This window comes from Pinus tabuliformis, chromosome Q (assembly GCF_031772625.1).
Source record: "Pinus tabuliformis cultivar Carrire ecotype Pingquan chromosome Q, CPIR1, whole genome shotgun sequence".
NCBI lineage: Eukaryota > Viridiplantae > Streptophyta > Pinopsida > Pinales > Pinaceae > Pinus > Pinus tabuliformis.
Window position 1 is genome coordinate 1,230,982,230 of NC_142296.1, and position 13,792 is coordinate 1,230,996,021.

Here is a 13,792-nt window from a genome sequence, read left to right on the forward strand (position 1 = left end):
TGGGAGTTGGGATCAGGACCACCAGTATTTACTATTCTGTGGATGGGACATGGGGGAACAAGAGGTATGTTCTGGACCCAAAGCGGAGACAGTTTACTATTCAATGTGTATTTAACATGAAAAAAAATTAAAAAACGAATGAGTTCAGACCCAATTAAAAAATTTAATTTAACATTAAAAATTATCACACCGTGAATTGTTGCCTGGTGAACCATCCTCAGAAAATTAAAACAATTAGTCGCTGCTTGGTGAATAGTCCTGAGTCTGTTGCGCATCGCTGTTGCTCAACGCTCTATCAAGAGTGATTGCTGCCTGGTGAATATAGTGAATAGAGTGATTGCTGCCTCGCTATAGTGTGCTGCTTGGTGAATAGTGTGCTCATACTCGCTATCCGAGTGCTGTCTTTCTAGGTGCTATTTTTTCAACAAATGCCACAGCCAGTAGACAAATTTATGCTATCCATTTGCTGAAACCAAAACTGGTGTTGTCTCGCTGTCCTTCTCTGTTGCTATAAAAATGTCAATGTGTGCCAACAAACAGTGAAAAAGACAATGATCGACATAAAGCCAAATAAAAACCTAAAACTGAAGTCTACAAACTAAAAACCACGCTACAAAAAATTTGAAATCCCGAAATATCACAGGAACTGTTTCCGATTTTGCAGGATCTGTTTCCAAATTCAGGGATGCGTTTCCGGCCAATAGTGATCCGCCACGTTGCCGGTTCTTGGACGGATCCGGATCCGGATCTGGATCAAATCCGTGGATCCTAGACCATGGAGTGCTGGATCCGGTAACATAGGTAAAATCACATCACAAGCAGTTATCGAAAAAGAGAAATCACCTAACATAATTTCCTTATATTTCTCAACATGGTATCAGAGCTAAGGTGACAAGACAAGGAAAGGCAACTTGAAGAAGGACCATCAAAATAAATATCAAGAAAGTTCAAGGCATCAAAGAAGACATCGAACCATCAAGAAGGGATGCATAAGGGCCGAGCAAACAAGGATCATCAAGGGAGACTACCCATCTCATCACAAGGATCATACGATCTAGAAGCAACAACAAGATGAAGACCACAAAGAATCTATTTTCAAGAATAACCCTACCTCCACTCAAGGAAAGAAGGACTACACATTTGAAGCATCTTGAAGTCCCTACATTCCAAGGAAGCAAGAAGAAGCATTACCATCATTATCAAATGAATCAAGGTGATCTCCCTCTCTTTAAAGAAGGAATCACATCTCAAATATTTTTGAAGAAGGGCATCTCTAGAAGAAGAAGTATTGTCATCTTCAAGGAAGCAATCATCATCAACTATCATTAAAATCAAGAAAGGCATCAAGTCGAAGATATCATCATCAAAGGAGCATCTTCACTTGACAAGTAAGTATCCTTATATCTATGTTTGAATCTACTATCAAAATGACTTCATTTTGCAAGGAGAGCAACAAACTGGTTGGGTCATCAAATTTCCTTGCATGGAAGAAGAAGATAGATTTGATCCTCATAGAGAATGAAGTTATTAGGCATGTTAAGGGTTCAATCGCCAAACCATCACAAGAAGAAGCTCAATTTTTATCAAAATATATGAAAGGAGAAATAAGGGCTCAAAGATCCTTATAGAATCAATCAAGGATTCCCTCATCCCTTGTGTAGCAAAGTTGGAGAATTCAAAAGAAATTTATGATAAGTTGGTAGAATTGTTCTCTAAAAGCACTGTAGGAGAAGTTATATCTTTGAGAACCGAGCTGTACAAGATGAAGGTATCAAAGGAAGAAGGGATAGCCTCATATCTTATGAAGATGTCACAAATAAGAGACCAACTGCAACAATTAGGGGAAATAATGTCCAACAAAGAAATGACCACTGTGGTGCTCAATGCACTACCTGATGAATGGGGCAACTTTATATCTAGCATCTATGGAAAGAAGGAAGCCACTCCATTTAGTGAACTTTGGTCATTGTGTAAAATTGAAGAAACAAGGTTGAAGGCAAAAAGTGATGTGGGATCAAATGAACAAGTCCAAGCATTTGCTGCCATGGCTAGGAGAAAAAGAAAGTTTGGGAAGTTTGGTCCTCAGAAAAAGAAGAAGATCGATATCTCAAAGATCCAATTCTATGGATGTTAGGAATATGGGCATTTCAAGAGAGATTGTCCTAAACTCAAGAAGGGCAACAAGAAAAGGAACGAAAGGAATGAAACCCATATCACCAAAGAAGTAGAAGAACCCAATAAGAAGAAATCCAAGAAGGAAGGGACATATCTTCAGTATTAAGGTTTCTCAGGTACGTAGCAAGGAGAAGTAGGAGGTGAAAAGACCTCTACCATGGCTAAAGATTGCTATCAAGAGAAGAAGCATTATAAGTATGATAGGATGCATCATTTCTGTATTCAAGCTTTTGTGATCCATAATGCATCATATTAGAAGCATACAATTGAAGCAAAAAAGAGCTCATGACATCATTATAGAAGCTTGAAAGGGTAGCTGAAAAAGAAGTCTACATTGTTGTAGCATTCATTATGATGGAAATAAAGTAGCTCATGGTATCCTCATTGAAAGAATGGAACAATATATGGTTAGAAGAAAGTCATCTAGCATGATAAAAGATAGAAAGAAATCATCATACATCATCATCAAAAGAAGGATCATTTGTAGGATGAAGATCATCGAGATCCTCCACTAGAATCTTAATGAGAAGGTTTACTTGGAAGAAGCAAAAGTCTCGCTAATGGTCTACATTCCACCTTGTGTGGGATCCATTGTTTAGGAGGATGATGGTATGGAGACAAAAGAGTGCAACATGTCAAGATGGTTAAAGTACCTTCGAGCAAGGAAAGGAAGCTGTCGAAGGAAGTCTCGACGACCAAAAGGAGAAAAGAGGTATGTATGTATTTGATAGATTAAGTCATGTTGTCATATAGTTGCAGCTAGCATGGTTGAATGCTCTATCTCATGAGCATGATAGAAAAAGAGGGATCTCTTGCTTTAGAAAGATGCATGAAGCCATATACCTTGAACTAGTTCACATGTTGATAAGATGAAATGAACATAATATGTCCTCATTTGGAATATGAGGTTTTTGACTAGATGAAGGAACTATGTATAGAAGTTCCTGGGGAACAATATGTGAAGAAAAGAAGAAGAATTTGTGAGAAATGCAAGTATAGTCAGTTAAGATAAGATAAGTGATCAACATCCAGAATGAGCTATGACATCTCGATAGAGAAGATATGAAGACTTTGATAAAGTTTGTAAAGGAAGGAGACCCTTGACATTGAATGTCTTGGAGACGTGTTTACAAATATGCAAGATGTTGATGTTGCAAGAAGCAGATGCCATGATGAAAAGGCCATCATAAAAGGTAACTTTGATTTGATGTTCATTTTTTATTTTTGAACAACACCTAGTTGGGTTGAAACAGGGCTACCGAAAGAGAGTTGTAGATGTCACCTACAACTAGCATTCGTGAGAATGGATGGAAGATCCTAAAAGAAAGCATGACTTGGAAGAGGTAGCTATGTGAATAAAAGTCATATGTGGACTAGAAGATCACTTTTCAATGCAAAGAAGGATGACATGACTATTGGTTCAACACTACGGTTCGTTGAAAGGAAAGTGATAATGGCTGATGCCCTACGAAGAAAAATCTAGAAGATGAAGGCTCCATAATGAAGAAAATGAAGTTCATGACATTGAAAGGAGGAGCCCTACAAGCAACTGATAGTACCATGATCTCCACCAAAGAGTAGATAGCTGTTGTTGGTAACAAGTCCCTAGTTAAGAGGGAGCTTGGACAAGTCCTTGGGTAAGAGGGAGCTTGGGTATATTCCTTTTATAGGAATGAGTATATCTTCCCTAGTTGAGAGGGAGAGATAGACACATCATTCTTGTCTTCATGTTGTGAAGAAAGAATGGAGGATTGGGTAAGCATTTGAGATTGATTCTGATACTCTTTGAGGATGTGGTAGGGCATCCAATAGGTAAGAGTAGTCAAAGAGGAAATTCCTTTAGGATGTGTTATTCCATGATAGGAATTGTCCTAAAAGGACATACCCTGTGAATACCGGGGTGGAATATGTGCCTTGAGAGACAATGATTATTGTGTTTATCAGTGATTGGTCTCGCCAACATTGTGCTTTGATCTTATGGAGAGATAGGGTTGTTAGTCAAGGCCTTGCTATGTGACAATGTTGGTTTGTATGATGAGATGCTTTGTCATAAGCTAAGGAAGTAGCTTATGAGATGGCTTACCAATCCGACTCTTCTTATGAGAATTCTTCAGTTTCAGAATTTACCTTGTATGGATTATGAATACCTCCCTAGCTAAGAGGGAGTGTTGAAATATGTAACTAGGTTTGATCTTCATAATGACATATGTATGTTTGATATTGGATAAACCAACGCTCCTCGTGTGTTTCACGACATGGAATAACCGTTTCTCGTGGATCCTTATCTCTGCCGATGCGATTGTTGATTAACACCTGCGGGTTTTGGTCTAACGACAATTGTGATTCCCAACAAGTGGTATCTGAGTGTAGGTCGCGAGTTCGATACACACCCAACTCGTGTTGGGGGGGAGATTGTTGGACATTGGATAAACCAACGCTCCCCGTGTGTTTCACGACATGGGCTAACTGCCTCTTGTGGATCCTTATCTCTGGTGATGCGATTGATGACTAACACTTGCGGGTTTTGGTCTAACGACAATCATGATTCTCAACAATGTAATCATGATTTTATGTATTTGATATAAAGAGAAGAATAAATTTATTATTGTTATTCTTGAGGCATGGGTTTCATGCTTAAGGTTATTTGATTTATAGGTCAAGCACCCATTGAGTGGTTCTAGGGCTTGTCATTGAGTCTACAAGTCAGAAGAGCCATAGTCATATATGGAAGACCCTTTTGGGCATGTTACATATTGTAAAGAAAATTTATTCGAGTCAAAATTAGAGGCAAAGACCCTCTAAGACCTTGTCAAACAAGAAGCTACAAGTCGACCTTCAAGATAGAACAAGTTGACCTACAAGGTGACAAGTTGGCCTTATGAAGGGGCTATTCGACTTGCCAGAAAGACTATATATAAGAGAGTTCGACTTCATTTGGAGGATCATCAATTCAACACACAAGAAGTTCAATCCAAAAAGGAGATCAAGACCTAGGAGCGAGGAAGAGGAGAATCCAAGGAGGAGAAAAATCGAAGCAAAAGAGATTGTTCTTGGGCCAATTTCTCTCACACGTGTGGACTGCAACTAAGGTTTCTAAAGCGAAAAATTGCAAACCTCAAAAGAAGCCAAAACCTATAGTAAAGGATCATTCTTGCAAGCCGAAATTACAGTCAAAGTTGCAGGTTCGAAATCTTGGTCAAAGGAGAAGTGGATGTTGTTGGAAGGCACATTTAACTTGGGGTAACTTTGAGAGAAGGAAGTGCTTTAAGGAGAATTTTGACTTGGTCTTGGAGGAGTTTTGGTCAAGGGTCATAGGTCTTAGAATTTGTCAATTGAAGTTTTATAAGAAGAGAAGAGTTCTTGTGGGTTTTCCTCTCAAGAAGAGAGGTTTTGGCCCTGGATGATAGCTATATCTCGTGTCCTCTTGTCTCATTGTTCTTTATTTTTCAGTAGTTGTTTGATGATTAGAACACTAATTGGAATCAAAAGAAAGAAGAAGATAATTAAGTTAATTAAAATTACATCACAAGCAGTTATTGAAGAAGAGAAATCACCTAACATAGCTTTCCTAGATTTCTCAACAAAAGGGAAGAATAGAGTGTAGTTGAACCTCAACTTTTGGGCTTTAGAGTCCGATATAATAGTAGGACAAATTGCTAAGATTTAAATGAATGGTCGTACCATTCATATGTGGAGGACAAGTTATAAATGATATTAAATGTTATATAGCATAATATAAAAAAGGAAGGAGATTAAAAGGGATTTAAATTTCTATCTCTCTCTCTCTCTATATATATATATATATATCTATAAAGTTATTAAAAAGATTATTATTGATTATATTATTATCGATTTAATCTCTCTCTCTCTCTATATATATATATATATATATTAAGGTTTCTCTTAAGAAGAATATAAAAAGATTTTCCGATTCAAGACATAAAAAAAAGGTTATAGTAAAAGAAGAAGAAGAAGAGGAGGTTACTTTTAAAACTCTAAGCTCATCTTAGAGAAAGTAAAATGGATGCCAATAATGGAGGATTTCCTAAAACTTTTGATATATGTGTTAACATGCTATTTAAATCAAAGGATCAGTTGCAGGAAAGGATATTATGATCTCTATTGTTCCTACTCAATATAATAATTATGTTAGTACAGAATGTGCTAACCAATTAGTGATTCCTAAATCAAATGTTACTGAAATGATGGATTCGAGAAATCAAAACAATATAAGGTAAGAAATTTACAACTAAGTATTGGAGACTATACTTTTGTCTTGCAATTCACGGTGAAAACTTTATTTTGTAACAATAGTGATATAATCCTGGGTTCACCCTGGATGGAATCACTGGGGTCCTTATCCCTGAATACGAAAAATAAGTTTTTGACATTTTCCTACAAAAAGAAAAAAATAATGCTACAGGATGTTACATTGAAACCAAATTCAGTAACACCAGAAGACATAAAAGATATCTCAAAAGTAATTCTTCAAGAAAACCAAAAGACAATGCAAAATATGTAGAAAGAAGTTGAAAAGATTATCACATACGAAAACAAAGAAGTTACTCGTCTCAAAGACCACAGTGAGAAATTATTGACACAAATTAAGAAACTTAAAAATGACAAGAAATCATTGAAAAACAAATTAGAAGAACTCATCATGAAAGACGTATCAAAGTCGTCAGACATAACCATTCAAGTTGAAGAAAAAGGAACGAATACTGATCCATTCAATATCTCAACTGAAGAAGATGATAAATCATTTCAAACAATGAAAAATCCAAATGAAGATTTTGTCACCAACTCAACAACATCAATATTTGAAGTAAATCAGGAAATTGTCAAATACAAGATAAGGGAAAATCAAACCACAAGAACTCCTTATCGACATCCAAATCACAAGAGCAGAGTCCAAACAACTTAACTAGTCTGCATATTTGTATCACTCATAACAGAAACAACGAACTTATGTTCTGAAGACTACTAACATCAGTGCAATTTAGTCTTGTGATAACAATTCACATGAAGTATCCAATAACCACAAGATTTCACAAAAGATTAATTTAGGATGGTTAGATCCCTTCTCAGTGAGACAATTTTATTTATCTTGTATCAACAAAGATGGCATCTCCAAGAATTTGTAAAGATGTGAACAGGTTACAAGACAAGAAACAACTGACACGCCTTGTTAGCAATAATCTTTGAAGACAAAGCTTTTTGAAGAGGAAGGCAATATATATATATATATCTGATAATTATAATAACGATTAATTAACTAGTGATTAGTATAGAAGAGGCATGTCTTTAAGGACATGACCATTCATGAAGGGGTCCCTGCCTAGGTATATAAGCGGGCCCTCATTTGTAACAGTTCAATCACCATCTCATATATTTTGCACTTTTTTTATGTAATATATTATTGTCCTGTCATGGATATTTATATATTTCATATCTTCTGAGTATTCTGCTACGTTTATGAACTTTGTTCATAACAAGTACAATATTCCTTGATGTTCTTAACGAAGGATCTGTATTTCACTTCATAAGTCTATATTTACACGTTGAGTGAAAAACTATATGCAATTGTTTAAACCAATTGCATTCACTGGTTTCCTTTCACAAAATGATCTTCTGATTATGTAGCGGTTCCGACTACCTCTATTGATGGTTATTGTTAGACCTAGATGCTTGTCTAATATGCATTCCTCTGTTGTTAAAGAACATTGTTAATGCTTTTGTAAAAAGGCAGGAAAAGAGCAATGTTTGAGAGTGGGAATTAATTATAAATATCATTAAATCCAAATAATTGCTTGGTAGTTGAATTAGCACATACTTTTCTGAATGATGTACCATAGATATGCATGGAGTTCCGTTGAGTACTGTGCTTTCCCTTTGTCCAGAACTATACCTTGCCTTTTGGCTCTCCTCGTTTGCCTGTCCCCTAGATCTGTTCCTGCATCCCTCTGCCATCCCATTCCCAAGGTTAGGGATAACATCGGTGAAAATAGTGTTTAAACAAACCTTTAATGAACAGTGTGAATATATAGACACTGTGAATATATGGCTTGAGTCCTTAAAAGTGCTGATGATTGCTGGTGATTTTATTCCCTAGAACAAAGGTTATCAAAGATTGGATTAACCATGATAAAATTTCGTACTTTAGGAGTTGATTTATATAAAAGGATTGACGTGAGTATATCTGAATGCAGGTTGTGCCAAGCATTGCCATGATGGAAACGTATGTGAGGTTACTATTAATTGCACCACATTCGTTGTTTCGTCCCCATTTTAATGTATGTTGGTACTACCTACTGTTAGCATGTTGATCTTATGTCACTTTGGTTGGATCTTTAGATGCTATTGATAATGAGATTCAGGAAAGATGAAATATATGATATTGGATGTAATTTTTGTATATAATGCAAGTAATACTTCTGTAATACATCTTTATATGATGATGTTTTTCTTGGCAAATTTGGGTATGTTACTTGATGAAAGGCTTACAAAAGTACCTATTTATCGTCCCAGCTGAGCCATATATTGTACACACGATTTCGAATACCAAAAAAGTAGTTTTTTTAAACTTTGAGTAATGCCATTGTAGTAATGAGAGTCGTAATTATTATGAACGTCACATATATAAAAAGGCATGTTACTGAAACAGCCTATGATTGCTAGTGATAGAGGGAGGGGGGATGCTATCACATCAATATCTTTTTCATCTATAAAAAAATTGAATTGTGAATGTTTTGAGTCTCATGTTAAGGAGGGTGAATTGGTAATTGGTGAGTTGTCTCGAGAGTGTTATTTAAGAGAGAAGAGTTTTAATCGGATTGGGAAAAATCAGGAAAAAAATTAGTGAATACAATAAATAAAGATATACACATATATTGAATAAAAAAACATTTTTCATTGATATTCAATAAAGCCATGTCCAAACAATGCATAATACCAATAGATGTCCAAAATATCATGAATGAATAAGTAACTCATATATGTTATGAGTCCAAACATGATCCAAGATTCCAAAGCACTGAGTCCTGACTCCTAAACCATTTAGAAGGTTTAGTGGTGTTTGGGGACAATGATGGGATACATAGTGGAAATGAATACAATAATGGTGGGTTGGGAGAATAAAGAAGTGGGAATAGGAAATGGAATATAATGAGAACAAAGACAAACCATTTTTCATATGTCTCAGTTTATTAATTGGGTGAATAAAAAACTGAGAGATTGAATAGGAGGAGGCATAAAGGCTTTGGTACCACTTGAGACAATCACTGAAATAGACAAGGACATCATATCAGATAATGAAGTTTTTTAATTATCAAAGTGTAAGATGCTCAAAGAGTATTTAAGTTCGATATTTTTCTGTTACACGGTTGACATGAGTGTTTTATTGCTTTCGTGATTCTCAAACATACACCTTAAACAATTATTCCTATTTTATTTAGCCAATCAGGTTTGTAACTTTGTACCAACCTGATATCTAGTGTACATCCAACAAATATGAAATTGGGGCCTGTTTGTGCATTGGCGTATCCAGTGAAAGAAGGGAAGAAATCAAAACATTGTGCAGCTATGTGAGAAGATGGTTCACCGAGTGTTGTAGAGTTATTGATAATCATCTGTGCCTGTCTGAAACTCTGATGTCCTCTGTGTCTTGCATAGGTTACTTGTTGAATTTGTACTGAAAAAAAATCTGACATGGGAAAAGAGTGAAGTATTTTAAACCCCTCCATGTGCCTGGAGAAATCACACCACTTATATAATTCCCCCAATTATTTGTATATCTGTAGTTGAGAAATCACATCACATAGGTGATTTCCCAATAACTGTTCTCATATTTGTAGTTTTTATCACTTTATATGCTTTTTGGATCTTTCTTCTCTTATTTAAAAAGGATATATTATAGTATGTTGAACTAAATGAAAATCTTCCGTTTATTAGTATTTTTTATATCTTTTCCCCAAATTGATCATTTCTATTTAAACCGGTAGGTAACACAGCATTGCTAGAATTGAAAAGTAAGATAGATAAAAACTATATTATACGTCAATTTGCAAAGTCAGCACCTGCAGTGTTATTTTGAAACTGGTTTTCACTTGACTTGCAATGTATTGTGGCAGACGATGCAGCGTTTTCAATCAACATCAAGCAAAACTGGAGTTCAGTTGCTTCTACTAGATACTTTAAATTGTCGTCTCATTCCCCTCTACAGGTGATGTCTGTAAAATTTTGCATTTCTGAGTGGATAATTATGAAATAGAGTTTTAATTCCAGTATATATAGTTTTATTTGCCTATTTCTAATCTTGATCTTGAGTTTGAAACACTGGCAACTCCAAAATAGTTGCTTCTTTGGATGGCATATAGAGGCGAATACATACAGTTGTCTGGTATTTTGGGTGGTTTAAGTGTATGGACTGCTAAATATTCCACAATGTAACTTGATAAGAAAGAAGCTTACTCTAATTATTATTTGAAGACATTTATTTTTACTAGGCACAACCCGTTGTTGCTGGAGAATGAATAAGGGAGAGCAAAAATATCTTTCAAAATGGTATTGAACTTAGCATCTGTTGACTATCTATAGTGACATCCAAGGCACCATGTTTTGCTTCTCTGTGATGTGGTTTGTATAGTAAGTAGAATCTATTGACTCTGGATATAGATGTCCCTGACTCCCTGACAATACTGCTTCCCATCCAAAGAAAAATTTGGGAAAAATACCATTTTTTGTTTGTACAGACAAGGCAAAGTGATTTTTTTTTTTTTTTTTTATGTGTTTTTTTACTATTGTCCTCTATGTAATAATACATTATTATATGCATTAATGCACGCCTTCCATAATCCGGGGTTTCACATCCTGAAATAACACATATATAACTTAAAACTTATGCTCTATCAAAAATGGTATCATCGCTAGAGTAAATTATTGTAGCAGAATGATATGGGCCAAAATAGGTGAGTTGATAGCCTTGTAATAAGATTCTTGGAATGAATAAAATAATACAGATGAAATTAATAAAAGACTAGCAACATAAACATTTAATAAGTTGACCATTAATATATGCATGACTACTAGTAAAAAAGTCACAAGTGATGACTAATGACTAACATAATATAATAATAGTATAATTATCATTTGTAATCACATGTTCAGCATTTCTTCCATGCTCAAGAGGAATTGGTCCCCAATTTCTACTAAAAACGGGGAAATCGTTTCTCAAATGTGGCCTGGAAGATCCAATTATTTGAGAGAGAAGGCTTCCTTTTGTGCAACCACATATGTGGCTAGCTTATTCATTTGAGTAATACATGTCCTTGTGTCAATAAGTCTATTTGTCTGAAGTGGAAACTGAATGTCAGGGATAGTTTCTCATGGTATGTATGGTTTGTGTTATGAATAAAAGATATATAAAATAATATAAATATAAATAATAATGATTAATTAACTAATAGTTAATAATGAATAGGTATGTCTCTAAGGACATGACCGTATGTGAAAAGGTACCTTCCTAGGGTGTATAAGCGGGCCCTTAGTCTCATTGTAATCATTTCATCAATTCTTTTATATAATATTCAATATACAATTACTTTCCCTACAATGGATGTGTTTGTCTTCGAAGTATTTTGAAGATTATTGCTACGTATACGAACTTTGTTCATTACATTGGTATAAGAGTTGTTCGATCCTCTGGCTGCTCAATTGCTGCACAGAGCCAGTCTGATTCGGCCTTTGCCCATCAACCTTGCATCAACTTTGTTGTCGTGGAATTAAAGCGTTTCGCTACAAGAGCTTGTAGTTTCTCCATTTGCTAATTTTGTAAGAGGCCTTTGGCCATTTAAGAAACAAAAAAATAGTTCAATTTAAAAAAATAAAATAAATAAAGATAAAAAATGAAAAAAGAAAAAAGAAAAAAGAAGAAAAAAATAATTAAAAAATGAGTCAAATAGCCACATTAAAAAAAATTAGAATATATCAAAAACAGAAAAAACAAAAAACAATATTTAAAAAAGAATTATATTAAAAAAAGGGGGTTTAAAATACAAAAGGGGGCAAGTTATTAAAGAGAACCCTTCATCGACTGGTCGCCGTACGTAACCACAACTGGCGGACGTGTCTCAGCCAACACTGCAATGCAATGCTTGTTGATTGCCAAATGATGCACGTGGACCAACATTAATCCTGATAGACCCCGCTTGTAGCATTCTAGGCCGCCGTCAGACAACTGCCAATGCATTGTACAACTACCAACACTGTGATCCGTTGCCTTGGCACTCAACTCAGGACACTTGACTCAGTGCATCATCTACTCAGCGAGTCATCAAGGCAACACTTCAAGCCGCTAGAAACTCATCTGTTACTGCAGACTTGCTACATCGCTTCTCTGTCAGTTGCCATTGCCATTACCGCTATTCCCTGTTTTCTTATTCCCTTCCACGATGCAACTATTTTTAATGTCCCCCGACACAGTTCCAACCACGACCGTCACCATCATTTTTCAGCCATAACAACAATCATCTTCTCTGCGGAGCCACTGTACATCAACTCCTTTGTTATCTGTTTCCCCCCATTTAGATAATTCACTGCCACTATCCATAGTACCAATTCTTTGTCCGTGTAATATCCACTATGTTCATACATTAGCACATTTTTTCTGCTCGACTCCTTGAAATTCCACTCGTCAAATTAACATCCATACAATTTATGTCAGAAATATCTTATTCCGTACAACTGCCCTAAAACGCCACCATCTTAAAGAATGGTCCCATTTGTTGTATAATTCAAAGGTTTAAAAAAAGGTGTAAATTCCAATATACTATATTAAGGGAAATTATACTTCAAAAAATAAAACGTATTTTAAGGAATTATCTAAGTTTAAAATGAAATAAAATTAATATTAAATTTTTTAAGCAAAATTATTTATAAAAGCGGGAAACCCTTTTAAGTTAAAAGGTGAAAAAGAGATACTAAAAGTATTCACATACATTGAAGTGAAGATAACTATAAGTGGAGAGGTATTTATAAGTACAATTATGTAGGGATTATAAAAATAAGAAAGAAAAAGAAAGAGTGTTTGAGAAAAGTTAATGTGTAAAACATTGCGTTATATCAAAAGGAGAAAACGAAAATAAAGATTGAAGGAAAAAAACAATTATATTAAAAAATAATAAGAAAAAATAAAGGAATTTCCAAGGGTTTTAAAGGCGCGTTATTATCAAATACGTTTAGAAAAAATAAAAATTAAAGAGGTTCCATACAAAGTTCAAAGAAGTGAAGAGAAAAAAGTGGGTTTCTTTTCAAAATGTACTTTTTGTTCAGAAGGATATCCTAATTGTCAAGAATGAATTAGAAATCAAAATGTCTTCTGCACAAAATGTTACAAAACTTTTACTTTAGTCGAATGTCTAAGTGATGCACAAAAATAATCAATAGCAAGAGAAACAGAATAGTTAAGGGCAATATTTGAGCGATGACATGTAGATCTTAATAACGAAATGAAGAAAGTGGAATCCAAACTGCAAGTTAAAAGCCCAACATCACCCTTACAAAAATATGTAATCCATTGTATCAAGAAATTACAGCCGGAAGATCAAGAGAAAGACAAAAC

At 35.0% G+C, this 13,792-nt stretch overlaps 1 protein-coding gene across 1 annotated transcript in view; it reads left to right on the plus strand.

The window, feature by feature from the left end:
• LOC149224256 (mediator of RNA polymerase II transcription subunit) overlaps nt 1-13,792 on the plus strand; it is a 428,548-nt gene that overhangs the window by 187,168 nt on the left and 227,588 nt on the right. Inside the window, 2 exon segments of the mRNA XM_089386058.1 lie at nt 8,385-8,468; nt 10,305-10,396. Coding sequence (XP_089242184.1) covers nt 8,385-8,468; nt 10,305-10,396 — 176 coding nt within the window.